The sequence below is a fragment of the Salmo salar genome, chromosome 18, assembly GCF_965601325.2.
Source record: "Salmo salar chromosome 18, fSalSal1, whole genome shotgun sequence".
NCBI classification, from domain to species: domain Eukaryota; kingdom Metazoa; phylum Chordata; class Actinopteri; order Salmoniformes; family Salmonidae; genus Salmo; species Salmo salar.
The window spans coordinates 99,580,055-99,606,567 of NC_138308.1; the positions used below are offsets into that span (position 1 = coordinate 99,580,055).

The 26,513-nt window shown below is 42.2% G+C and overlaps 1 protein-coding gene across 1 annotated transcript; it reads left to right on the forward strand.

Annotated features, from left to right (window-relative positions):
• Positions 1-1,402: 1,402 nt before the first annotated feature.
• LOC145861710 (low affinity immunoglobulin gamma Fc region receptor III-A-like) lies at positions 1,403-25,432 on the forward strand. Its single transcript, XM_082964610.1, has 4 exons — positions 1,403-1,412; positions 5,142-5,417; positions 6,019-6,261; positions 25,407-25,432. Exons 1-4 carry the CDS (start codon positions 1,403-1,405, stop codon positions 25,430-25,432), a joined length of 555 nt encoding a protein of 184 aa, XP_082820736.1.
• The last annotated feature ends 1,081 nt before the right edge of the window (positions 25,433-26,513 follow it).

Here is a 26,513-nt window from a genome sequence, read left to right on the forward strand (position 1 = left end):
TTGGTTCTCCTTCTTCACCAAATAAAAGAAGATGAGTGCACATATTCCTGCTGCGTTTTGGTCCACTTTATCCGACGACAACCGTTACAGAAAGTCTGGGGTTGCAGGTAGCCTAGTGGTTAGAGCGTTGGACTAGCAACCAAAAGTTGGTGGATTGAATCACCGAGCTGACAAGGTAAAAGTCTGTTGTTCTGCCACTGAACAAATGTTCCTAGGATGTCATTGTAAATTACATGTTGTTCTAAACTGACGTGCCTAATTAAATAGAGGGTAAATATTTAAAAAATTCAGACACCAACTGGATCTCTCCCTCCCTTCTGTCTGGAGACCAGGACATAATCTGGAGAAAGATCTACTGTCTCTATTATATTATGGTCTGACCAGATAGATCTACTGTCTCTATTATATTATGACAGACCATCTAGATCTACTGTCTCTATTATATTATGACAGACCAGCTAGATCTACTGTCTCTATTATATTATGACAGACCAGCTAGATCTACTGTCTCTACTATATTATGACAGACCAGCTAGATCTACTGCCTCTATTATATTATGACAGACCATCTAGATCTACTGTCTCTATTATATTATGACAGACCATCTAGATCTACTGTCTCTATTATATTATGACAGACCAGCTAGATCTACTGTCTCTATTATATTATGACAGAACAGCTAGATCTACTGTCTCTATTATATTATGGCAGACCAGCTATATCTACTGTCGCTATTATATTATGACAGACCAGCTAGACCTACTGTCTCTATCATATTATGACAGACCAGGACATAATCTGGAGATAGATCTAGTGTCTCTGTTTCATTATCTCTGTTAGAATATAAAGCCTTGTCTCTAGATCTCAGGATAGTATCCTACCCACATCACCAGGTTAAACAGCTAGAGAATAGCCTCTCTCTGCTGTGTTTCAGCATCTCTGTTAGAATATAAAGCCTTGTCTCCAGATCTCAGGATAGTATCCTTCCCTCATCACCAGGTTAAACAGCTAGAGAATAGCCTCTCTCTGCTGTGTTTCAGCATCTCTGTTAGAATATAAAGCCTTGTCTCCAGATCTCAGGATAGTATCCTACCCTCATCATTAGGTTAAATAGCTAGAGAATAGCCTCTCTCTGCTGTGTTTCAGCATCTCTGTTCCAATGCAGCTCACAGGCTTCATCGCTCTTAAGGGCCTATATTTTAAAGTGTACATTAGACAATGCAACTCTATCTCTCTTTTTCTCTCTCTCCCTTTCTTTCTCTCTCTCTCTCTCTCTCTCTTAGATCTCTCTCTCTCAGATCTCTTTCCTCCAGCCTCTCTGAGCGTCAGTCCTGACAGATCTCAGTTCTTTAAATATGAGTCTGTCTCTCTGAGCTGTGAGGTTCAGGGGAACTCTGCTGGATGGAGAGTGGTGAGGAACACATTGAGAGGAATCCTTTCAGAGTGTAATACTGACTGGGGAAAACAACAAGGGTCTACATGCATCGTGTCACTAATACCATCACACAGTGGAGTGTACTGGTGTGTGTCTGGGTCTGGAGAACACAGCAATGCTGTCAACATATCAGGTATGAAGACCCAGATGCAGACCACGTTGAATAAACAATAGTTTAATAGGGCAATAGACAGGTCAAGGCAGGCAGGGGTCAGTAAACCAGAAGGAGGAGGCAGTACAGGTCGGCAGGCAGGCTCAGAGTCAAAACCAGGTGGGCGAGAAAAGAGAGGAAAAAAGAAAAAAGGAAAAAAGCAGGAGCTGAGAAACAAAACGCTTTGACAAACAAGACGAACTGGAAACTAACAAACAGAGAACACAGGTATATACATACGCTGAGGGTAATGGGGAAGATGGGCAACACCTGGAGGCGGTTGGAGACAATCACAAAGACAGGTGAGACAGATCAGGGTGTGACACAACATCACAGTACCTGGTATGTCCACAAACACCATCTACTAACATTATAGTGTTTAGTGGTTCATCTGGTTTCAGATAGCTGATGTTATGTTTATATATGATGTTTATATATTATATACAGCTGGAGCTGTGATCCTGGAGAGACCTGTTTATATATTATATACAGATGGAGCTGTGATCCTGGAGAGACCTGTTTATATATGATGTTTATATATTATATACAGCTGGTGCTGTGATCCTGGAGAGACCTGTTTATATATGATGTTTATATATTATATACAGATGGAGCTGTGATCCTGGAGAGACCTGTTTATATATGATGTTTATATATTATATACAGCTGGTGCTATGATCCTGGAGAGACCTGTTTATATATGATGTGTGTATATTATATACAGCTGGAGCTGTGATCCTGGAGAGACCTGTTTATATATTATATACAGATGGAGCTGTGATCCTGGAGAGACCTGTTTATATATGATGTTTATATATTATATACAGCTGGAGCTGTGATCCTGGAGAGACCTGTATATATATGATGTTTATATATTATATACAGCTGGAGCTGTGATCCTGGAGAGACCTGTTTATATATTATATACAGCTGGAGCCCTGGAGATACCTGTTTATATATTATATACAGCTGGTGCTGTGATCCTGGAGAAACCTGTTTATATATGATGTTTATATATTATATACAGCTGGTGCGGTGATCCTGGAGAGTCCTGTTTATATATTATATCAAATCAAATCAAATTTTATTTGTCACATACACATGGTTAGCAGGTGTTAACTTCTATGGGCTAGGTGGGACGCTAGCTGGGAAGCAGCCAGTGAAATATCAGGGCGGAAAATTCAAAAACAACAAAATGTCATAATTCAACTTTCTCAAACATACAACTATTTTACACCATTTTAAAGATAAACTTCTCGTTAATCTAACTACATTGTCCGATTTCAAAAAGGCTTTACAGCGAAAGCAAAACATAAGATTATGTTAGGAGAGTACATAGACAAACATAATCACACAGCCATTTTCCAAGCAAGGACATGTATCTATAAAACCCAAAACACAGCTAAATGAAGCACTAACCTTTGACAATCTTCATCAGATGACACTCCTAGGACATTATGTTACACAATACATGTATGTTTTGTTCGATAAAGTTCATATTTATATCCCAAAAACAGCATTTTACATTGGCGCGTGATGTTCAGAAAATATATTCCCACCAAAACTTCCGGTGAATGTGCACATCAATTTACAAAAATACTCATCATAAACGTTGACAAAATATATAACAATTATTTTAAGAATTATAGATAGACTACACCTGGATGCAACCGCTGTGTCAGATTTTAAAATAGCTTTACGGAGAAAGCACATTTTTCAATATTCTGAGTACATAGCTCAGCCATCACGGTGAGCTATTCAGACACCCGCCAAGTTCAGGGCAACCTAAACTCAGAATTAGTATTAGAAATATTCTCTTACCTTTGCTGATCTTCGTCAGAATGCACTCCCAGGACTGCTACTTCCACAAGAAATGTTGTTTTTGTTCGAAATAATCCATATTTATGTACAAACACCTCCGTTTTGTTCGTGCGTACAGATCACTTATCCAAAAGTATAACGCGCGAGCGCGGAATGAGTGACGAAAAGTCAAAATGTTCCATTACCGTACTTAGAAGCATGTCAAACGCTGTTAAAAATCATCCTTATGGTATTTTTAATGTAAAATTGCGATAATATTCCAACCGGACAATAGCATATTCATTCAAGAAGAAAAAGAAGGAACGGCGTGCTTGCATGACCGTGCATATCCAATCCCTTTGTTGCCAGGCAGACCACTCAGTAACTGAGCTCCTATTATCTGCCCAGTGACAGGAGAGGGCTCAAACCACTTTCTGAAGGCTTTAGACAGCCAATGGAAGCCTTAGGAAGTGCAACGTCACCCCACAGACACTGTAGCTTCGATAGAGAATCAAAAGAAGAACTACAATTCTCAGACTTTTCACTTCCTGCTTGGATTTTTCTCAGGTTTTGGCCTGCCATATGAGTTCTGTTATACTCACAGACACCATTCAAACAGTTTTAGAAACTTCAGAGTGTTTTCTATCCAAATCTACTAATAATATGCACATTCTAGTTTCTGGGCCAGAGTAATAACCAGATTAAATCGGGTACGTTTTTCATCCGGCCGTGAAAATACTGCCCCCTAGCCCAGATAAGTTAATGCAAGTGTAGCGAAATGCTTGGGCTTCTAGTTCCGACCGTGCAGTAATATCTAACAAGTAATATAACCTAACAATTCACAACAACTACTTTATACACACAAGTGTAAAGGAATAAATACGAATATGTACATAAAAATATATAAGTGAGTGAACGAACGGCATTGGCAAGATGTAATAGATGGTATAGAGTACAGTATATACATATGAGATGAGTAATGTAGGGTATGAAAACATTATATGAAATGGCATTGTAAAGTGGCGAGTGATACATTACATCAAGATGGCAAGATGCAGTAGATGGTATAGCATACAGTATATACATATGAGATGAGTAATGTAATATACAGCTGGTGCTGTGATCCTGGAGAGACCTGTTTATATATGATGTTTATATATTATATACAGATGGTGCTGTGATCCTGGAGAGACCTGTTTATATATGATGTTTATATATTATATACAGCTGGAGCTGTGATCCTGGAGAGACCTGTTTATATATGATGTTTATATATTATATACAGCTGGAGCTGTGATCCTGGAGAGACCTGTTTATATATGATGTTTATATATTATATACAGCTGGAGCTGTGATCCTGGAGAGACCTGTTTATATATGATGTTTATATATTATATACAGCTGGAGCTGTGATCCTGGAGAGCCCTGTTTATATATGATGTTTATATATTATATACAGCTGGTGCTGTGATCCTGGAGAGACCTGTTTATATATGATGTTTATATATTATATACAGCTGGAGCTGTGATCGTGGAGAGACCTGACAGTGTAGAAAGGGTCTCATTGAATCTGGTGTTGACTAGTAGAACAAATACATGTTTAACTCGGATGTGATACAGACTCAGCTCTGGAATATATTACAATATTACAGATATCAGACTGACCCTCCTCTCTCGCTCTCTCTCTCTCTCTCTCTCTCTCTCTATCCCTCTGTCTCTCTCTCTCTCTCTCTCTCTCTCTCTCTGTCTCTCAGTTCTCTCTAATCCAGCATCTCTGAGTGTCAGTCCTGACAGATCTCAGTTCTTTGAATATGAGTCTGTCTCTCTGAGCTGTGAGGTTCAGGGGAACTCTGCTAGATGGAGAGTGGTGAGGAACACATCGAGAGGAATCCTTTCAGATTGTGATACTGACTGGGGAAAACAACAAGGGTCTTCATGCACCGTGTCACTAAAACCATCAGACAGTGGAGTGTACTGGTGTGAGTCTGGTTCTGGAGAACACAGCAATGCTGTCAACATCACAGTACACGGTATGTCCACAAACACCATCTACTGACATTATAGTGTTTAGTGGTTCATCTGGTTTCAGAGAGCTGATGTTATGTTTATATATGATGTTTATATATTATATACAGCTGGAGCTGTGATTCTGGAGAGACCTGTTTATATATGATGTTTATATATTATATACAGCTGGAGCTGTGATCCTGGAGAGACCTGTTTATATATGATGTTTATATATTATATACAGCTGGTGCTGTGATCCTGGAGAGACCTGTTTATATATGATGTTTATATATTATATACAGCTGGTGCTGTGATCCTGGAGAGACCTGTTTATATATTATATACAGCTGGTGCTGTGATCCTGGAGAGACCTGTTTATATATGATGTTTATATATTATATACAGCTGGTGCTGTGGTCCTGGAGAGACCTGTTTATATATTATATACAGCAGGTGCTGTGATCCTGGAGAGACCTGTTTATATATGATGTTTATATATTATATACAGCTGGATCTGTGATCCTGGAGAGACCTGTTTATATATGATGTTTATATATTATATACAGCTGGAGCTGTGATCCTGGAGAGACCTGTTTATATATGATGTTTATATATTATATACAGCTGGTGCTGTGATCCTGGAGAGCCCTGCCCTTCCTGTGACTGAGGGAGATTCTGTGACTCTGCGCTGCAGATATCAGGGAACTCCCTCTAACCTCACAGCTGATTTCTACAAAGATGGATCCCTCATCAGGACTGAGACTACAGGAGAGATGACCATCCCTGCAGTATCCAAGTCAGATGAAGGACTCTACAAGTGTACCAACTCTGAAGGAGAATCACCAGAGAGCTGGATGACTGTGACAGGTGAGAATATGAGAAGCCTTGACATTCAGATTATCTGGTTCTTCTTTACACTGTTAAGTGGTGCTAAAACCTGCATTATAAACTGGGTGGATCCAGGTTCATCATGAGTGAGACGTTACATTCATAATAGTTCTTATAATCTCTGCTTGATCAATAGAAGTAATTCATACTAGATAATGTATGTCTAAGATAATATTAATCAATTAGATGCTATTGTGTTTTAATCAGTTTGTTTCTAACTATTTACTGTGTTTCTTCTTGTGTTTTTCAAGATAGGGGATCTATCTCATCATCCCCCCGTCCCCCTCATCCTCCTCTCCTCCCTCCACCCTCCCCACCTCTCTCCTCCTCCCTCTGTCTGTCTCTGGGTTGGTGGATGCTCTCTCCATCTCTCTGATCATTCTACTGGTCCTGTTCTGCAAGACGAGCAAAGATGTAGCAGCTGAACCCAGAGATGTTACCTATCCTGACGTTAGAATCATACAGGACCCAGAACCCAGGAGAAGGAGAGGTATATTTACATTTAAGTCATTTAGCAGACGCTCTTATCCAGAGCGACTTACAAATTGGTGCATTCACCTTATGATATCCAGTGGAACAACCACTTTACAATAGTGCATCTAAATCTTTTAACTTCTTGGGGCTATGTGGGACGCTAGCGTGCCACCCGTGGTGCACCCTATCAACAGCAGGTGCATTTCAAGAGCGGCAAATTTGAAACCAAATAAATGTCAAAATTCAAATTTTTCAAACATACAACTATCTTACACCCTTTGAAAGATAAACATCTCCTTAATCTAACCACGTTTTACGATTTCAAAAAGGTTTTACGGCGAAAGCATAAAGTTAGATTATGTTAGGAGAGTACATTGACAATAGCTGTGTGTAATGTTTTGTCAATTCAAAGACGGGCGTCACCAAACCATAAAACCAGCTAAAATGATGCACTAACCTTTTACAATCTCCATCAGATGACACTCCTAGGACATTATGTTAGACAATGCATGCATTTTTAGTTCTATCAAGTTCATATTTATATCCAAAAACAGCGTTTTACTATGGCATTGATGTTGAGGAAATCGTTTCCCTCCAATAACCGGCAGTCAAGTCAGCGTCACAAATTAAATAATTAAAATTAGAAAACATTGGTAAAATATTATATTGTCATTTAAAGAATTATAGATTTACATCTCTTGAACGCAATCAACTTGCCAGATTTAAAAATAACCTTACTAGGAAATCACACTTTGCAATAATCTGAGCACTGCGCCCAGAAAAATATGCTTCGCTATACAGACAAACGGCCATGTTGGAGAGATCTAAAATCGAAAATACTATGTAAATAATCCATTACCTTTGATTCTCTTCATCAGATGTCACTTCCAGGAATCCCAGGTCCATAACGAATGTAGTTTTGTTCAAAAAAGCTCATCATTTATATCCAAAAAGCTCCGTGTTGTTAGCACATGATCTAAGCCAGCCGGACTTCTCGTCATGAACGAGGGGAAAAAATATATTTACGTTCGTTCAAACATGTCAAACGTTGTATAGCATAAATCATTAGTGCCTTTTTTAACCAGAACATGAATAATATTCAAGGTGGACGAATGCATTCTCTTTTATAACGTATTGGAACGAGGGTACCCAACATGAACTCGCGCGCCAGAGTCTAATCGGCCATCACCGTTCCATGGCTCTTGTTCGGTCAGATCTCACAGTAAAAGACTCAAAACACTTTGTAAAGGCTGGTGACAACTAGTGGAAGCAATAGGAAGTGCCAAAACATTAATCAACCCCTGTGTGTTTCAATGGCATAGGCTTAAAGGTAATTCAACACATCAGGTATCCACTTCCTGTCAGAAAATGTCTCAGGGTTTTGCCTGCCAAATGAGTTCTGTTATACTCACAGACACCATTCAAACAGTTTTAGAAACTTTAGGGTGTTTTCTATCCATATATAATAAGTATATGCATATTCTAGTTACTGGGTAGGATTAGTAACCAGATGAAATCGGGTACGTTTTTTTATCCAGCCGTGAAAATACTGCCCCCTAGCCCCAACAGGTTAAGGGGGGGGGGGGGGGTAGAAGGATTACTTTATCCTATCCCAGGTATTCCTTGAAGAGGTGGGGTTTCAGGTGTCTCCGGAAGGTGGTGATTGACTCCGCTGTCCTGGCGTCGTGAGGGAGTTTGTTCCACCATTGGGGTGCCAGAGCAGCGAACCGTTTTGACTGGGCTGAGCGGGAACTGTACTTCCTCAGAGGTAGGGAGGCGAGCAGGCCAGAGGTGGATGAACGCAGTGCCCTTGTTTGGGTGTAGGGCCTGATCAGAGCCTGAAGGTACGGAGGTGCCGTTCCACTCACAGCTCCGTAGGCAAGCACCATGGTCTTGTAGCGGATGCGAGCTTCAACTGGAAGCCAGTGGAGAGAGCGGAGGAGCAGGGTGACGTGAGAGAACTTGGGAAGGTTGAACACCAGACGGGCTGCGGCGTTCTGGATGAGTTGTAGGGGTTTAATGGCACAGGCAGGGAGCCCAGCCAACAGCGAGTTGCAGTAGTCCAGACGGGAGATGACAAGTGCCTGGATTAGGACCTGCGCCGCTTCCTGTGTGAGGCAGGGTCGTACTGTGCGAATGTTGTAGAGCATGAACTTACAGGAACGGGTCACCGCTTTGATAATAGTTGAGAACGACAGGGTGTTGTCCAGGATCACGCCAAGGTTCTTAGCACTCTGGGAGGAGGACACAATGGAGTTGTCAACCGTGATGGCGAGATCATGGAACGGGCAGTCCTTCCCCGGGAGGAAGAGCAGCTCCGTGTTGCCGAGGTTCAGCTTGAGGTGGTGATCCGTCATCCACACTGATATGTCTGCCAGACATGCAGAGATGCGATTCGCCACCTGGTTATCAGAAGGGGGAAAGGAGAAGATGAATTGTGTGTCGTCTGCATAGCCATGATAGGAGAGACCATGTGAGGATATGACAGAGCCAAGTGACTGTCACGTCCTGGCCAGAATAAGGGTTAATTGTTATTGTAGTTTGGTCAGGACGTGGCAGAGGGTATTTGGTTTATGTGGTTCGGGGTGGTGTGTTTGTTGTAGGGGATTTGATTTATGTATTCCGGGGTTTTTGGGGCAGTTTCTTGTTTATGTATTTCTATGTTGATCTAGCTGGTTGTATGTCTATGTTTGGTTAATTGGGGTTGGGACTCTCAATTGAAGGCAGGTGTTGTCTATTTGCCTTTGATTGAGAGTCCCAAATAGTAGGGTGTGTTTGTGTTTGTCTTTTGTGGGAGATTATTTGTGAGCACTGCGTTATTGAGCCTGCTACACTGTTGTGAGTCGTGAGTATCACTTATTGTTTTGTTTTTCCTTTGGATGCTTTTCGTTTTTTCCCATTAAAAGAATGAGTATACACAACTCTGCTGCATTTTGGTCCTCCTCTCTGCAACACCACTACATAATTCGTGACAGAATCTCCCACCAAACTTGGACCAAGCAGCAGAGGAATGAGGAGGAAGGATGGACATGGACAGAAATAAGGTTGAGCGTTTCCAGTGCTATGGAGGAGTTTAGGAAACTCGAGAGGCAACCCCCAGATTTTTTTTGGGGGGGGCACAAGGGCAGTTTTGCGGGGCAAGAATGGAGCCCCAGGCCAGCTCCCCGCACTAGCCCGAAGGTGCGTGTCTCCAGGCTGGCACGTCCAGTACCAGCTCCACGCACAAGGCTTCTAGTGCGTCAGTTCAGCCCCACCAGTCAAGAGTCGCCAGAGCTGCCCGCCAGTCGAAAGTCACCAGAGCTGCCCGCCAGTCGAAAGTCACCAGAGCTGCCCGCCAGTCGAAAGTCACCAGAGCTGCCCGCCAGTCGAAAGTCACCAGAGCTGCCCGCCAGTCGAAAGTCGCCAGAGCCACCCGCCAGTCAGGAGCCGCCAGAGCCGCCCGCCAGTCAGGAGCCGCCAGAGCCGCCCGCTAGTCAGGAGATGCCAGAGTGGCCCGTCTGCCCGGAGCTGCCAGAGTGGCCCGACTGCCCGGAGCTGCCAGAGTGGCCCGACTGCCCGGAGCTGCCAGAGTGGCCCGACTGCCCGGCCCAGCCCGAGTGGCCCTCCTGTCCTCCGGCCCAGCCCGAGGGGCCCTCCTGTCCTCCGGCCCAGCCCGAGGGGCCCTCCTGTCCTCCGGCCCAGCCCGAGGGGCCCTCCTGTCCTCCGGCCCAGCCCGAGGGGCCCTCTTGTCCTCCGGCCCAGCTCGAGGGTCCCTCCTGTCCTCTGGCCCAGCCCGAGGGGCCCGGCTGTCCTCCGGGTCTGCCAGAGTGGCCCGACTGTCCTCCGGCCCAGTCCAAGTGGCCCGTCTGCCCGGAACTGCCAGAACCGGAGCCACCTCCAGATATAGGTGGGTTGGGGAGGGGGGGTGTAGCACAGTGCCGTCGTTGACGGCAGCCACCCTCCCTTCCCTCCCTTTAGTTTAGGGGGATTTTTTGTTGTTGTTTGGGGTTTTTGTTGTTTTTGAGGTGCTTCCGGGGTTAGCACCTTTAGGGGGGGTACTGTCACGTCCTGGCCAGAATAAGGGTTAATTGTTATTGTAGTTTGGTCAGGACGTGGCAGAGGGTATTTGGTTTATGTGGTTCGGGGTGGTGTGTTTGTTGTAGGGGATTTGATTTATGTATTCCGGGGTTTTTTGGGCACTGTTCCTTGTTTATGTATTTCTATGTTGATCTAGCTGGTTGTATGTCTATGTTTGGTTAATTGGGGTTGGGACTCTCAATTGAAGGCAGGTGTTGTCTATTTGCCTTTGATTGAGAGTCCCATATAGTAGGGTGTGTTTGTGTTTGTCTTTTGTGGGAGATTATTTGTGAGCACTGCGTTATTGAGCCTGCTACACTGTTGTGAGTCGTGAGTTTATTGTAATGTTTTCCGTGTGGATGCTTTTGTTTTTTCCCATTAAAAGAATAAGTATACACAACTCTGCTGCATTTTGGTCCTCCTCTCTGCAACACCACGACATAATTCGTGACAGTGACTTGGTGTATAGCGAGAATAGGAGAGGGCCTAGAACAGAGCCCTGGGGGACACCAGTGGTGAGAGCACGTGGTGCGGAGACAGATTCTCGCCACGTCACCTGGTAGGAGCGACCTGTCAGGTAGGACGCAATCCAAGCGTGGGCCGCGCCGGAGATGCCCAACACGGAGAGGGTGGAGAGGAGGATCTGATGGTTCACAGTATCAAAGGCAGCAGATAGGTCTAGAAGGATGAGAGCAGAGGAGAGAGAGTTAGCTTTAGCAGTGCGGAGCACCTCCGTGACAGAGAGAAGAGCAGTCTCAGTTGAATGACTAGTCTTGAAACCTGACTGATTTGGATCAAGAAGGTAATTCTGAGAGAGATAGCAGGAGAGCTGGCCAAGGATGGCACGTTCAAGAGTTTTGGAGAGAAAAGAAAGAAGGGATACTGGTCTGTAGTTGTTGACATCGGAGGGATCGAGTGTAGGTTTTTTCAGAAGGGGTGCAACTCTCGCTCTCTTGAGGACGGAAGGGACGTAGCCAGCGGTCAAGGATGAGTTGATGAGCGAGGTGAGGTAAGGGAGAAGGTCTCCGGAAATGGTCTGGAGAAGAGAGGAGGGGATAGGGTCAAGCGGCAGGTTGTTGGGCGGCCGGCCGTCACAAGACGCGAGATTTCATCTGGAGAGAGAGGGGAGAAAGAGGTCAAAGCACAGGGTAGGGCAGTGTGAGCAGGACCAGCGGTGTCGTTTGACTTAGCAAACGAGGATCGGATGTCGTCGACCTTCTTTTCAAAATGGTTGACGAAGTCATCCGCAGAGAGGGAGGAGGGGGGGGAGGGGGAGGAGGATTCAGGAGGGAGGAGAAGGTGGCAAAGAGCTTCCTAGGGTTAGAGGCAGATGCTTGGAATTTAGAGTGGTAGAAATTGGCTTTAGCAGCAGAGAAAGAAGAGGAAAATGTAGAGAGGAGGGAGTGAAAGGATGCCAGGTCCGCAGGGAGGCGAGTTTTCCTCTATTTCCACTCGACTGCCCGGAGCCCTGTTCTGTGAGCTCGCAATGAGTCGTCGAGCCACGGAGCAGGAGGGGAGGACCGAGCCGGCCTGGAGGATAGGTGACATAGAGAGTCAAAGGATGCAGAAAGGGAGGAGAGGAGGGTTGAGGAGGCAGAATCAGGAGATAGGTTGGAGAAGGTTTGAGCAGAGGGAAGAGATGATAGGATGGAAGAGGAGAGAGTAGCGGGGGAGAGAGAGCGAAGGTTGGGTCGGCGCGATACCATCCGAGTAGGGGCAGAGTGAGAAGTGTTGGATGAGAGCGAGAGGGAAAAGGATACAAGGTAGTGGTCGGAGACTTGGAGGGGAGTTGCAATGAGATTAGTGGAAGAACAGCATCTAGTAAAGATGAGGTCAAGCGTATTGCCTGCCTTGTGAGTAGGGGGGGAAGGTGAGAGGGTGAGGTCAAAAGAGGAGAGCGGTGGAAAGATGGAGGCAGAGAGGAATGAGTCAAAGGTAGACGTGGGGAGGTTAAAGTCACCCAGAACTGTGAGAGGTGAGCCATCCTCAGGAAAGGAACTTATCAAGGCGTCAAGCTCATTGATGAACTCTCCAAGGGAACCTGGAGGGCGATAAATGATAAGGATGTTAAGCTTGAAAGGGCTCGTAACTGTGACAGCATGGAATTCAAAGGAGGCGATAGACAGATGGGTCAGGGGAGAAAGAGAGAATGTCCACTTGGGAGAGATGAGGATCCCAGTGCCACCACCCCGCTGACCAGAAGCTCTCGGGGTGTGCGAGAACACGTTATCTGTGGTAATCCATGTTTCCGTCAGTGCCAAGAAGTCGAGGGACTGGAGGGAAGCATAGGCTGAGATGAACTCTGCCTTGTTGGCCGCAGATCGGCAGTTCCAGAGGCTGCCGGAGACCTGGAACTCCACGTGGGTCGTGCGCGCTGGGACCACCAGGTTAGAGTGGCAGCGGCCACGCTGTGTGAAGCGTTTGTATCGCCTGTGCAGAGAGGAGAGAACAGGGATAGACAGACACATAGTTGACAGGCTACAGAACAGGCTACGCTAATGCAAAGGAGATTGGAATGACAAGAGGACTACACGTCTCGAATGTTCAGAAAGTTAAGCTTACGTTGCAAAAATCTTATTGACTAAAATGATTAAAATGATACAGTACTGCTGGCTGGTGAAGTAGGCTAGCTAGCAGTGGCTGCGTTGTTGACTTTGTTTGAAAGTGTAGCTGGCTAGGTAACCTCGATAATTACTCTAAACTACACAATTATCTTAGATACAAAGACAGCAAAGACAACTATGTAGCGAGCTAACACTACACTAATCAAATCGTTCCGTTGTAATGTATTATTCGTTTCTACAGTGCTGCTAGTCGGTAGAAGTTGACTATCTAGCTAGCAGTTGTTGACTAGGTAGGAGAACGGTGGCACGGCGCGGCGACGAAAATAGCTGGCTAGCTAACCTCGATAATTACTCTAAACTACACAATTATCTTAGATACAAAGACAGCAAAGACAACTATGTAGCTAGCTAACACTACACTAATCAAATCATTCCGTTGTAATGTATTAGTTTCTACAGTGCTGCTAGTCGGTAGAAGTTGACTAGCTAGCTAGCTAGCAGTTGTTGACTAGGTAGGAGAACGGTGGCGCGGCGACGAAAATAGCTGGCTAGCTAACCTCGATAATTACTCTAAACTACACAATTATCTTTGATACAAAGACAGCAAAGACAACTATGTAGCTAGCTAACACTACACTAATCAAATCGTTCCGTTGTAATGTATTATTAGTTTCTACAGTGCTGCTAGTCGGTAGAAGTTGACTAGCTAGCTAGCAGTTGTTGACTAAGTAGAAGAACGGTGGCGCGGCGCGGCGGACGAAAATAGCTGGCTAGCTAATGTCGTGGAAAATTGTCTTAAGAATAACACTTCTTACAAGAACTTGTAAATTCAACATAGACTTTAATACAGAGTAAAAAAGCTGAGCCGGTCCGCAGACAACAACTGCCTTCCTTAGGCCCCGGCTCTGCTTTTATGCATATGCAATACATAGGTCCATCCTTTATGTAAATGAAGTAAAACCCCCTATGCATTCTGCCACCTTTTTCTTTCAACCCAATGGATAACGCCTATATCTGCTTTTAGCTCTAGAATATTGATGGCTAGACTCTCCTCATATGGATATGAAAATAATGCCTGCATTGCATGCTTACGCTTGGCATATATTTAGTCATGGCCATACATTCAGCTTGCCTGGCCTTTGCGTGGTTCCTGCTTGGGGATGTATAGCCATCTGTTATTTCCACTCAGGGCCTGCTGCCAGTCTCCTCTTTCGCTAGCTAATGTATTTCTATTTCTTCCTTCCGTCAGCAAGTCTACCTTTCTCCCACATAATCCCTCCACATCAAACATGATTAAACTAGAGACAATAAGGATGGAAGCAAAATAAGAATACATAGAATAATGTGTGTTGAACGAAATGTGAAAATATAGAACATAATCATATACTGGACCAAACATCTCCAATCCGATAACATAGATAGGAGTAAAAGATCCAGTCAAACTTAAAATAGTAAACGAGGATACATATAACAAATCAGTATAGTATGAAGAAGTATGAGCATGTAGTACATAGCTTTGCCTGAGTTTATCTCAGTTATTTAAAACATAAAGAAAATAAGAAAACCCTTATAATGTCATTCTAAATTCGACACTTAAACAAGATCCTTCCTTACAGACACCTCTGTAACAACAGTGAAATCACAAATGAAAACACCTGCTAAAGGACTAAGGACATGGTCCATGGACACTTGTAACCGGAATTTCCCCATTTTACCCACAAGTGTAAGTATACAAAATACAGAAGTTCTAACTTAATTTATCCCTTGTCAAAGGTAGAAAGGAAATAGACAATACACTCCATAGTAAATGATTACCAGGTTATACATATTGCATCAGTCCAGTTTTCAATCAATCACATAATAATCAGGAGCTTTACTAAAACAGGAAGCCCTTGAACACCATAATCATTGCTATCATGTCGTCCTCCTGGAGTAACCCCATTTACTTAAAGCTAAATCCAACCAGTCCCAACCATGGGTTCATTGTCCTTAACCTCTTGTCACAATCCCTTCAGTTTGGTCATAGCTACAGGAAAAGTTCCATCTAGTACATTGTTATTATTAGGTGTTATCCAAAGAAATATTGATTCAAAACCTGATTTAACCTCATCTCTTGGTTTGTATTCATCAGGAACTCCTCTCACCTGTCCAATCGCATCTAGATATACTATGGGATCTGATTCATAGGCTTCCCTTACTCAATGCTTTACAGACTCATCCTGCTGTGATTTAATGATAGACACCTGTTGTGTTGCTCTAATCAAGGCACAGTCCAGCCTTCTGGTAAAACATTCAAGAGTTTGTTCATCCCACACATCCCAAAACTATCAGCTATACTTCTGTCCTGATTCTTTAATATTGCAAGAGATAGTGTTACTTGAGTTATATTACCACATGTACCTTTGTAATCCATAATCATTCCTTTATCATCAAATTTACTAACTCCTGCAGTTTCTAACACCCAAATAGTTTAACAATTAACTGTAGTGTTTCTCACATCTATCCCATTATCCCCATAGCTGTAGAAACATTCATATCTACTTTTTACCATAGTAAACCTATCATTATGAGGACCATTTAATTCAGTTCTCATGTCATATGTTGCACATTCATGTTCTCCCAACATATTTTGGTTTAATTCACTTCTACCTTTAGTGCTACCTAATGCCAATCTGCATTCTATGTTACACAAAGGTATGTAGTATTGACTCTGAATACATTGAACATTTTCCATTTAACCTCTATGGGCTAGGTGGGACGCAGGCGTCCCCCCCCCCCCCGTGGTGCACTCCATCAACAGCAGGTGCATTTCAAGAGCGGCAAATTTGAATCCAAATAAATGTCAAAATTCAAATTTTTCAAACATACAACTATTTTACACCCTTTGAAAGATAAACATCTCCTTAATCTAACCACGTTTTACGATTTCAAAAAGGTTTTACGGCGAAAGCATAAATTTAGAGTATGTTAGGACAGTACATTTACAAGAGTTGTGTGTAATGTTTTGTCAATTCAAAGACAGGGTCACCAAAACCATAAAACCAGCTAAAATGATGCACTATCCTTTTACAATCTCCATCAGATGACACTCCTAGGACATTATGTTAGACAATGCATGCATTTTTAGTTCTATCAAGTTCATATTTATATCCAAAAACAGCGTTTTACTATGGCATTGATGTTGAGGAAATCGTTTCCCTCCAATAACCGGCAGTCAAGTCAACACCACAAATTAAATAATTAAAATTAGAAAACATTGGTAAAATATTATATTGTCATTTAAAGAATTATAGATTTACATCTCTTGAACGCAATCAACTTGCCAGATTTAAAAATAACCTTACTGGGAAATCACACTTTGCAATAATCTGAGCACTGCGCCCAGAAAAATACGCGTTGCGATACAGACTAGTCGTCATGTTGGGGAGATCTAAAATCGAAAATACTATGTAAATAATCCATTACCTTTGATTCTCTTCATCAGATGTCACTTCCAGGTATCACAGGTCCATAACGAATGTAGTTTTGTTCAAAAAAGCTCATCATTTATGTCCAAAAATCTCCGTCTTGTTAGCACATGATCTAAGCCCGCCGGACTTCACTTCATGAACGAGGGGAAAAAATATATTTACGTTCGTTCAAACATGTCAAACGTTGTATAGCATAAATCATTAGGGCCTTTTTTAACCAGAACATGAATAATATTCAAGGTGGACGAATGCATACTCTTTTATAACGTATTGGAACGAGGGTACCCAACATGAACTCGCGCGCCAGGTGTCTAATGGGCCATCATCGTTCCATGGCTCTTGTTCGGTCAGATCTCCCTCCAGAAGACTCAAAACACTTTGTAAAGGCTGGTGACATCTAGTGGAAGCAATAGGAAGTGCCAAAATATTCCTCAGCCCCTGTGTTTTTCAATGGGATAGGTTTAAAGGTAATACAACACATCAGGTATCCACTTCCTGTCAGAAAATGTCTCAGGGTTTTGCCTGCCAAATGAGTTCTGTTATACTCACAGACACCATTCAAACAGTTTTAGAAACTTTAGAGTGTTTTCTATCCATATATAATAAGTATATGCATATTCTAGTTACTGGGTAGGATTAGTAACCAGATTAAATCGGGTACATTTTTTTTATCCAGCCGTGCAAATACTGCCCCCTAGCCCTAACAGGTTAACACATTCTTCAACAGATGCAAGTTCAGGTATTATTAAAATATCAGACAAATGTGATTTGCTAGACAAAATGCAATTGTCCATCCTATGTTTAGTTGCTTCTTACTGAGCCCACCTATACAAGACATTTGTTATTGCTTTTCTAAATTTTTGATCAATGTTTGATTCTTTGGTAGTTTCTTCATTGTAGCTACCCCAGTTGGTAACAGATGTCCAGATTTTCTGCATCAACCCACTTTCTTATGGTTTTTCTATTGTCTTAGTTGGTGTACTAGTCTCTAGTGGGAGGTAATTTTACAATTTCTTCTAGGTTTGTTGCTGTTGCTGTCAAGACCATTCTACCATTCTTCATCTATCCTGTTTCACTGTCTGTTAAAAAGACCATGTGAGGACAGAGAAGTTGATAAGAAAGTCTCCTTTCCATTCTCCTGTCGTTGTTTCTCCGTCCCCTTGAACAACACCTCTATCAGGGGTATCTGCCAGAGTAGGTATGTCATCAGGAGCAACAGGCATGTCACTCCTCCCCATCCCTGGACTCTCTGGATATTCAGGAGAGAGTGTCTGTTGGCTGTTGAAAGTTGCTCCTCGATCCACCTCCTCTTCGTCTCCTGCCTGTCTCCTGCCTGGCTCCTGCCTGGCTTGGTGGTTGTCCCCTCCTTTCCGACGGGACTTTGGTACAGTGGTTTAGATTGTACCACGTGTTGCTTCCTTTCACCTGGACAGCAGTTAACATTGTTCGAGCCACCTTGTAGGGACCCTCCCTCCTTGGCTCATTCCTTTCTTCTGGAACACTCAGACCTGGTCTCTTGGATCACCAGACGTGGAACCTCTGGTCCTGGTTCAGGTTTCTGCCTTCTTTCTGTGAGGCATTCAAACTTAGAGACTTATGGCCTCTGTTTTATGATCACACCATACATCCACTTATTTCCATCACTCATCATACACCAACTAACATTCCAGCTGAAGCTGGCGACCCCTCTCCTTCTGGTTCCTAAGCATAAGACTTGGAAAGTGAAAAACAAAAACACAACAGTATTGACAATGTGATATGTCATGCATAAATATATTCATGGAAACCGAAATCTGAGACCATGACAATTCCCACTGTCTCTTCACCTGACTCTATGCCTCCAGGATACTTTTCTGCTGGAATCCACAAAAATAAAAGCACAAAAAGCTTCCTCATGCTTCCACCCAGTCTTCCCCTTTCGGCCCCAGGTTCTGAGAGGTGTTCCCAAATCATGTCATTTTCACTTTGTTTCCCATCTGCTCCATTTCAACTGATAGGCATATCCCTAATAAACATTATATCTTCTTGAAGTAATTCAATACTGTATATGCTTTCACATTAATGCCTTCAACATGTTGTTTAGAGCACAATTACCCTACCATCTGTCCTTTTTCATATGATGCATTAACCAATAAAATAAGTAGCTCTCAAACCCAACAACTGTATGTCTACAGTGGAATCTAGTCTCTCTCTCTCCACTTCCTCTGTCATGGTGCTTTCAAGCTCACCCATTATTCAGCTGGACCTTACTTCTTGTGAGAATTATGCGCCCACCGAAGAGAGACATGATGATCTTTACCACTGCAGGTGCTGTAAGAAGTATACCCCCAGCCTGGTGTATCTTGATGTACACTCAATCTCTAGAAGTCAGCCCATGCCCTTGGTTATTTCTGGCTTCTTATGTGCTGCTTTTCTCCTGAGGACATATACACTAACACATGGGTTATTTCCTGACAACAGACTTTCTTCTCATGTCAAGATCACTACTTTGTAATATTTAAATAACAGCCCTATTTAAACATTGTCTCAAATACCTCGCTTCCTACCACAGATATTCTTATACATAATGATAGCCAAATTATGGTTCCTACAGCAACTGCTGTTAGAATAACATGTAATCAGTCAAGTGTCTTCCAGTTGGAAGACTATCCAACCTCTTAAAACTCCAAGTCATAACTCTCTTAACTCTCTTAAACTTTTAACATAGTGTTAAATGTCACCACTATCACTTTTACTCTTACCATAATCTAGGTATGTGTAATGTTCAATTTACTCAGAATTGTCCCTATGTTGTGCATCCCTATATTTTACACAGCCAGCTGTCCTTTCTCTTTTGTGAGTTCTCTCTTCTATTAATATACATAGTCTCTAGAAATAACACCCCTCTACTACCATAACCTTCATTTATGAGCCCCCTCAGATCCCCAATGCAGTCATAGTTCTTCTAACCCATAACACATCATTTACTACTAATTTCCTTCCACAGTTTGATACATACTTAAACATTCTCAAATCAATTTTAGTCAATTTATATCATTCCCTCCTCAGGAACAATAAACACACTTATGTTCCTTAAAACAAAAATAAATTGACAAGAAAAGAGCAAAATAAATTACAATAACTGCATATTTGCAATAAGTGACCACTACTCATAATGTAACTAAACCTGGGGAAAACGTCCATCCGTTACGTTCTATGATAATACTATATAATACTAGATAATACTCATAATGTTGGTCTCCTCCTTCATCCTTGTGTGTATCGCAAAACAGACTATAAACATTTTATGCAATCAATTATATCAATACAATTTAACATTACATTTCTAATGACATAATAAAACAAAATAAACAAAAACCTTTAATCTTCTGTAAGTTCTGTCAACCTCCCTGTCTCAGGATTTAGTTTCCAGAGCTTCCCCAGGCCTAGTAAATTTAAACAGTTCTATGTCCAAATCATAACTAAAACGTTTTATAAATTGTCCAACCCAAATCAGAATTCAGTCCTTAGTGCTTCATGCCCTTAAAAATGTACATTTATACTAAACTTGTAATACCAGTACTATCTATTCATATTACATCCCCCATTTGCCTCTGTTTTTCTGTCATGAGCGGCCTGGTAATGAAAGGTCAGTAGCCTATTCCCCTTTTAGTCTTCCTCCTCCAGCACATCATTCCAGCATGTCTATTTCAGATACAGTTCACAGGTCATCTGACGCAGTTGTCCCTCACTCTTCCGCTGGTTAGGGAGAGTTAGAGCTTCACACACACTTGTTGTAAAAATATTTCTCCCATGTATTAAAGCATTCTGACATCACCTTCCATGCTGGTGATCCCTCAGACGAGTTACAGATAATTTAACATAACCTCTTGCAAACTTCAATATCCCAATGTTGCAAATTTTGTATTGAAACAAAAACACACAATGAAATCATCTTTACCTATATCATAATCCATTTGGAGTGACTGTCATCCCTTGTTAACAGATGGTTCCTTTCTATATGCAGGCTGAACAAAGCACATGTGTATATTTACCCAAAGACAATAACCCCATGGAACTGCTCAGTTTCCCTCTGAACACATGATTCAACAACAACATGTTAAATAAAAAAAATACAATTATTTGAGTAACTAGTCAATTTAAGATTACAACTCTTCATCATTTTCATATGGAAATAATAGAATTTCAAAGTAATTGTACACTCTGAATAGAGACTGGTGTTTCTTAGTCATTTTATATTTAAATCCCACCTGTTCCAATAATTTCTAGTGAAGTTGATCAGTCTTCACGGGAAATTGTTAGGATTCAGGGCATTTGACACCATTAATTGTTTCCTCTCCCTTCTCTGTCCCTGTCCTTCAGAACCCATTTGGATATATTTTAAAACATTTCCATCTTCCTGTATACCCAGTTTAAAACTGAATTGAAAAAGGTCCATCCAAATTAAATCCCAGAGGCCCTTTCCAGTAATCTTATCATTTTAACCTGTGTCATTAGTTCAGTATAATACAAAACCATTGGTTAACCACTGTAGAACCTTCAACAAGTTGATGTTGTCTTATCATCTTGTTAGTCAATACGTCACATGGTTCTCAAAACCCCAAATATGTTGTAATGAACAGAGTTCAACCAAACTTTCTGAATCATTACTTCCTACTAATAGTAAAAGTTTAATTTAAATTTGGCAATCCCAATGCTGGCGTTTAACCCAATTATTTCTTCAACTCGACAAACATTTCCTCACGCTCTTGATTCCATTCTACTAGTGTTTTAGCAGTTTCAGAGAATGTCGGCATAAAATGTCTAACAATATTGAAAACCCCTTACGTTTTCCTGACCATGCGCAGAGAGTTTAGCCATGCCTCAGTACGCATAGTTTCTATCGATCCCGGGTTAAGTCTTGCCTTCAAAAAATTGAAAACCTCAAATATACTACATTCTGCTTTTCCTGTTCCTCCAACTAATTTACTACGGTGGTGATCTCTCATATAAGTTTATTTTCCGTTGTTTGACGCTAATAACAAATCATCCACGTATTTTATCACCACCGAAACCATTGTTTCAATGCAAAATGATACCAAGTGGGACTATTTGTAAATCCCATCGGTGCTCTAATAACAGTTAGGTAAAACGTGATCTAATACGTCTTCCATCACATAGAAACCGTAATCTCTATGAATTACTCATTGATCGAACAGAGATCACCTTTCACACCGCTATGTGAAAGTTCCATTCTTACTAACCTCAAAACGATTAGTTGTTGCTCTATTGAAAAAGGATGCAAACTCTCGTACAGCTGCATTTCCTGCCACTGCACCAGGCTCCAGTGTCTCCCTACTCACATTCTTCCCACATTCTTCCCAGAGTCCCATATCTAAAACACGGAGCTATCTTCTTACGTTTTGATATTTTATGGTTTTTATGGCTCTACTCACCCCTCGCACGTCTGCGAGGCGAGCAGAGTCACATCTGGCCCCCATCGTAATGTATTTTCTGATGATAGAATGCTGATTTCAAAACACTGGTAAATTGAGCTTCTTATTCTGGGTTTATTTGATTCTATTTATCCAGTTTACCGGGTAATGTTGCCCTTCATTATCCAGTTTGCTCTTTCACATTCAAACCGAATTGGTGGAATTATTGTGCGCTTCTCTCAGCGACTCCATGGCTTTACTAAATTCCATTACTTTAACTTTATTACATCCTATTTATCACACTTTCCCGTCTAATTCAGCTGTTGTTTATATCTACACTTTCTTATCTCTTTATATTTATTCACTTATGATATTCTATCCTACTGTTACTTATATTCCTAATTTATCCTACCTATTCTCTATACTTGTAGAGTCTCTCCAGACCCACTCTCTCTCCTCGATGGTGTAACTTCTTAGGGGTCCTGCAACTACAGTGTTACCCCCCGTTTTCCTCCTACCGTCCTACACGGTGCTGTAATATCTCTAGTATATACTACAGACTATACCATGGTAAATGTATTTGTTGTTACTATTTATTCTAAATAGCCTGAGTTTATTTTAACCATATAGTATATCTGTTGCCTATCTGTATGTTTTATCTCTCTACTTCACACACCAGTATATACTATATGTGTCTCGTTTGATACTTTATTCAACAAGTTCTATGCATTCTAGAATAGTTATTTAACACATGTATTATGTTAATGTGTTATCTTTACATAGTTCCTTTGAATCAATACCTATTGATTTATCACTTCTTCTTCCTAGTACTCACTAAGACTGTCCCCTATTTGGGATTCCTCTGGTGTTTTTATGAGCTTCCTCGGTCGCTCTTTCTTCTGGTCCTTGTCTTTTCTGTCTTTTGTTGTTTGTTTCAATGTTTCCTTTTTCCCCATCTCTGGTTCCATTGCTTTCAGGGTTTTCATCAATCCACCATAGCAATTGAAACCTTCTTCTTCAATTCTTGTGTGTCTCTTTGTTTTTGTCGGGCCTCTTCCTGTTGCGTGAGAGGGAGCGCATACTGCTCCAGGTGTGCAGGCCCCCTCCTCTTCCTCCGTCACTTCTACCGTGCCTCTTATTATCCATGTGTCCGGTTATCATGGGAAACTGTCCATGGGAGTAAGGTGGGGGTTTATTCTCCCTATTCCTCATGGGAATCTGTCCATGGGAGTAAGGTGGGGGTTTATTCTCCCTATTCCTCATGGGAATCTGTCCATGGGAGTAAGGTGGGGGTTTATTCTCCCTCTTCCTCATGGGAAACTGTCCATGGGAGTAAGGTGGGGGTTTATTCTCCCTATTCCTCATGGGAATCTGTCCATGGGAGTAAGGTGGGGGTTTATTCTCCCTATTCCTCATGGGAATCTGTCCATGGGAGTAAGGTGGGGGTTTATTCTCCCTCTTCCTCATGGGAATCTGTCCATGGGAGTAAGGTGGGGGTTTATTCTCCCTCTTCCTCATGGGAATCTGTCCATGGGAGTAAGGTGGGGGTTTATTCTCCCTATTCCTCATGGGAATCTGTCCATGGGAGTAAGGTGGGGGTTTATTCTCCCTCTTCCTCATGGGAATCTGTCCATGGGAGTAAGGTGGGGGTTCGTTCTCCCTCTTCCTCATGGGAATCTGTCCATGGGAGTAAGGTGGGGGTTTATTTTCCCTATTCCTCATGGGAATCTGTCCATGGGAGTAAGGTGGGGGTTCGTTCTCCCTCTTCCTCATGGGAATCTGTCCATGGGAGTAAGGTGGGGGTTTATTCTCCCTCTTCCTCATGGGAATCTGTCCATGGGAGTAAGGTGGGGGTTTATTCTCCCTCTTCCTCATGGGAATCTGTCCATGGGAGTAAGGTGGGGGTTTATTCTCCCTCTTCCTCATGGGAATCTGTCCATGGGAGTAAGGTGGGGGTTTATTCTCCCTATTCCTCATGGGAATCTGTCCATGGGAGTAAGGTGGGGGTTTATTCAAATTTATCATTTGGTTTATAGTTCTTTATTAAAATCTCCATTTCCTCACACACACAGAGACATCCAATGTCCCTACTGCAGGCCACTTAGTGTTCAATTTTCTGGTGCGTTTTTCCCATTTTTCAGACGTTTCCTTTATTTCATCTTTACTTAAGGGGTGTCTGGCCCCCAAGGTCTCTACTGGCGTCCTATTCATTTTGAGGGCTATGTATACCTCAGCTTTACTTTATTAAATCCTCCTTTTATTATTTTTTTAATTTTTATTTCATTCTATATAATGTCTATTCTTTTCTATTTATATTTATTTGCTCGCTATTTTATCCGATTGCTTCTTATTGCTTCGTTCCTATTTTATTCTGTCTATTTTAGTCCTGGTTCCTATTTTTCAGGGTTTCCCCAGACCCTCTCTGTCTCATCTAGTTATCGTAATCTGATCCTTTTTCCCTAAGCTGCGGCCTCCTAGGGATCCAGCAGCTCTATGGCATTTTATTCTTTACTAGTGTTTCTACTGCGCTATGCTGTCCGATTCGTGAATACTATAACTTTATATCGCGGTTCGGTATTTTATCTTATTTTATTCTAGCTGACTTTATTTTATTTCTCTGTAGTTTATATTTTATTCGTATGTTTTTCCTATCCTGCCTACACAGGATAGTATGTGTATGCGTTTACTGCTTTTTATTGTATCCTATGTATTTTCCAGTTTTATCAGTTTAACATACTTTATTATATCAATTTTCTACTTTTATATATAGCTTTCCTTATTCGTTATCTATTGGTTTTGTCCTCTTTTCCCCAACGAGAGTTTACCCCGACTCTCCCTCCTATATCATATATCAAGCGGCTGTCACAGCGGAGCCTCACAGTTCCTTCTATGTCCCAAAATAGCGCACACACACACACCCAATATTTCTCCTCCTTGCTCCACGCTTCTGGCCTGCTCTGATATACTTCCTCAACCTAGAGAAACTTTCACTCATTCAAACTTCTTTATTTGCATTCATACAATCTTTATTCACATTCGTTCATTCACACCTCGCTTTACCTAAAGCGACCTATAAACCTCTGCTTAATCGAGTCAGCTTCCTTTCACACTCCGTTCGCCCACCCGTACTATCCTCTATCCCTTAGAGCAGCTACGCGGTGCGCCCTACTGATCTTCTGACGCCGTTAGCTAAGCGGAGCGTTATTATCTGTAGGACTAGATTTTTGCAGTTATCATTCGTCTATTTTGGGTCGAATTCCTCCTGCGTCCTAACTAATGTTTTGCAGTTACCATTGAACTATCAAGTCAATCTCTCCTGCGTCCTAACTAATGTTTTGCAGATACCATTAAACTTGTCAAGTCAATCTCTCCTGCGTCCTAACTAATGTTTTGCAGTTACCATTAAACTTGTCAAGTCAATCTCTCCTGCGTCCTAACTAATGTTTTGCAGTTACCATTAAACTTGTCAAGTCAATCTCTCCTGCGTCCTAATTATTTACTGCATACAGATCCTCGTTCCTCGAGCGATATCGTGAGCAGCCCACCTAATCAAGCCTTCTACTTTTCTCCTAGGCGCGATTGTGTAGGATTTCTATCTATTTATTTATTTGTTCTGACCACACGCGCGCAGTAGCAGTAGCCCCACACTAGGTCAGGCAGTTCAGCCAAAAGAGAGCAAGCGCACACACTTCCCGGACCACACAAGGTCCCCAGATGAGTGGTCTCGCGAGAGGAGCAACCCGAATCACACACCCAACACGAATCGCCTGATCAGGTTGATTGGGCTGTGTTAACGCACATCCCAAAACAGGTCCTGAAACAGTCGAACTCGGCCAAGTAGAATCAGACCCCACCCAACCAAACCACACACGTGGGTTCGTTAGAACAGTCCGATTAATGCAAGCACAAGCCCTCCCCGCTAAACATCCTACTCCAGCAGGTTCAGAATTTACTACGCATGTAATCCTAACAAAATGTACATATATTATATTTAACAATCCCCAATTTATGCATGCATGCAGTTTTATTGAATTCACAAGTTCTTCCAGTACTGCTAGATTTTTAGGGGTTCTTAAATAGAGAGACCTACGTCTCCTTCGTTGAGGCTGAATCTCTGAAGCAATCTACACAAACTTTTCAACTACTGTAAGAACAAGCTTACCTTATAGTTGGGTAGCCACCTGTTTGCGAGACTGTCCAGAGAAACCGTCACCAACCAAAAACGCCATTATCTGAGATCCCTGCAGCCTCCT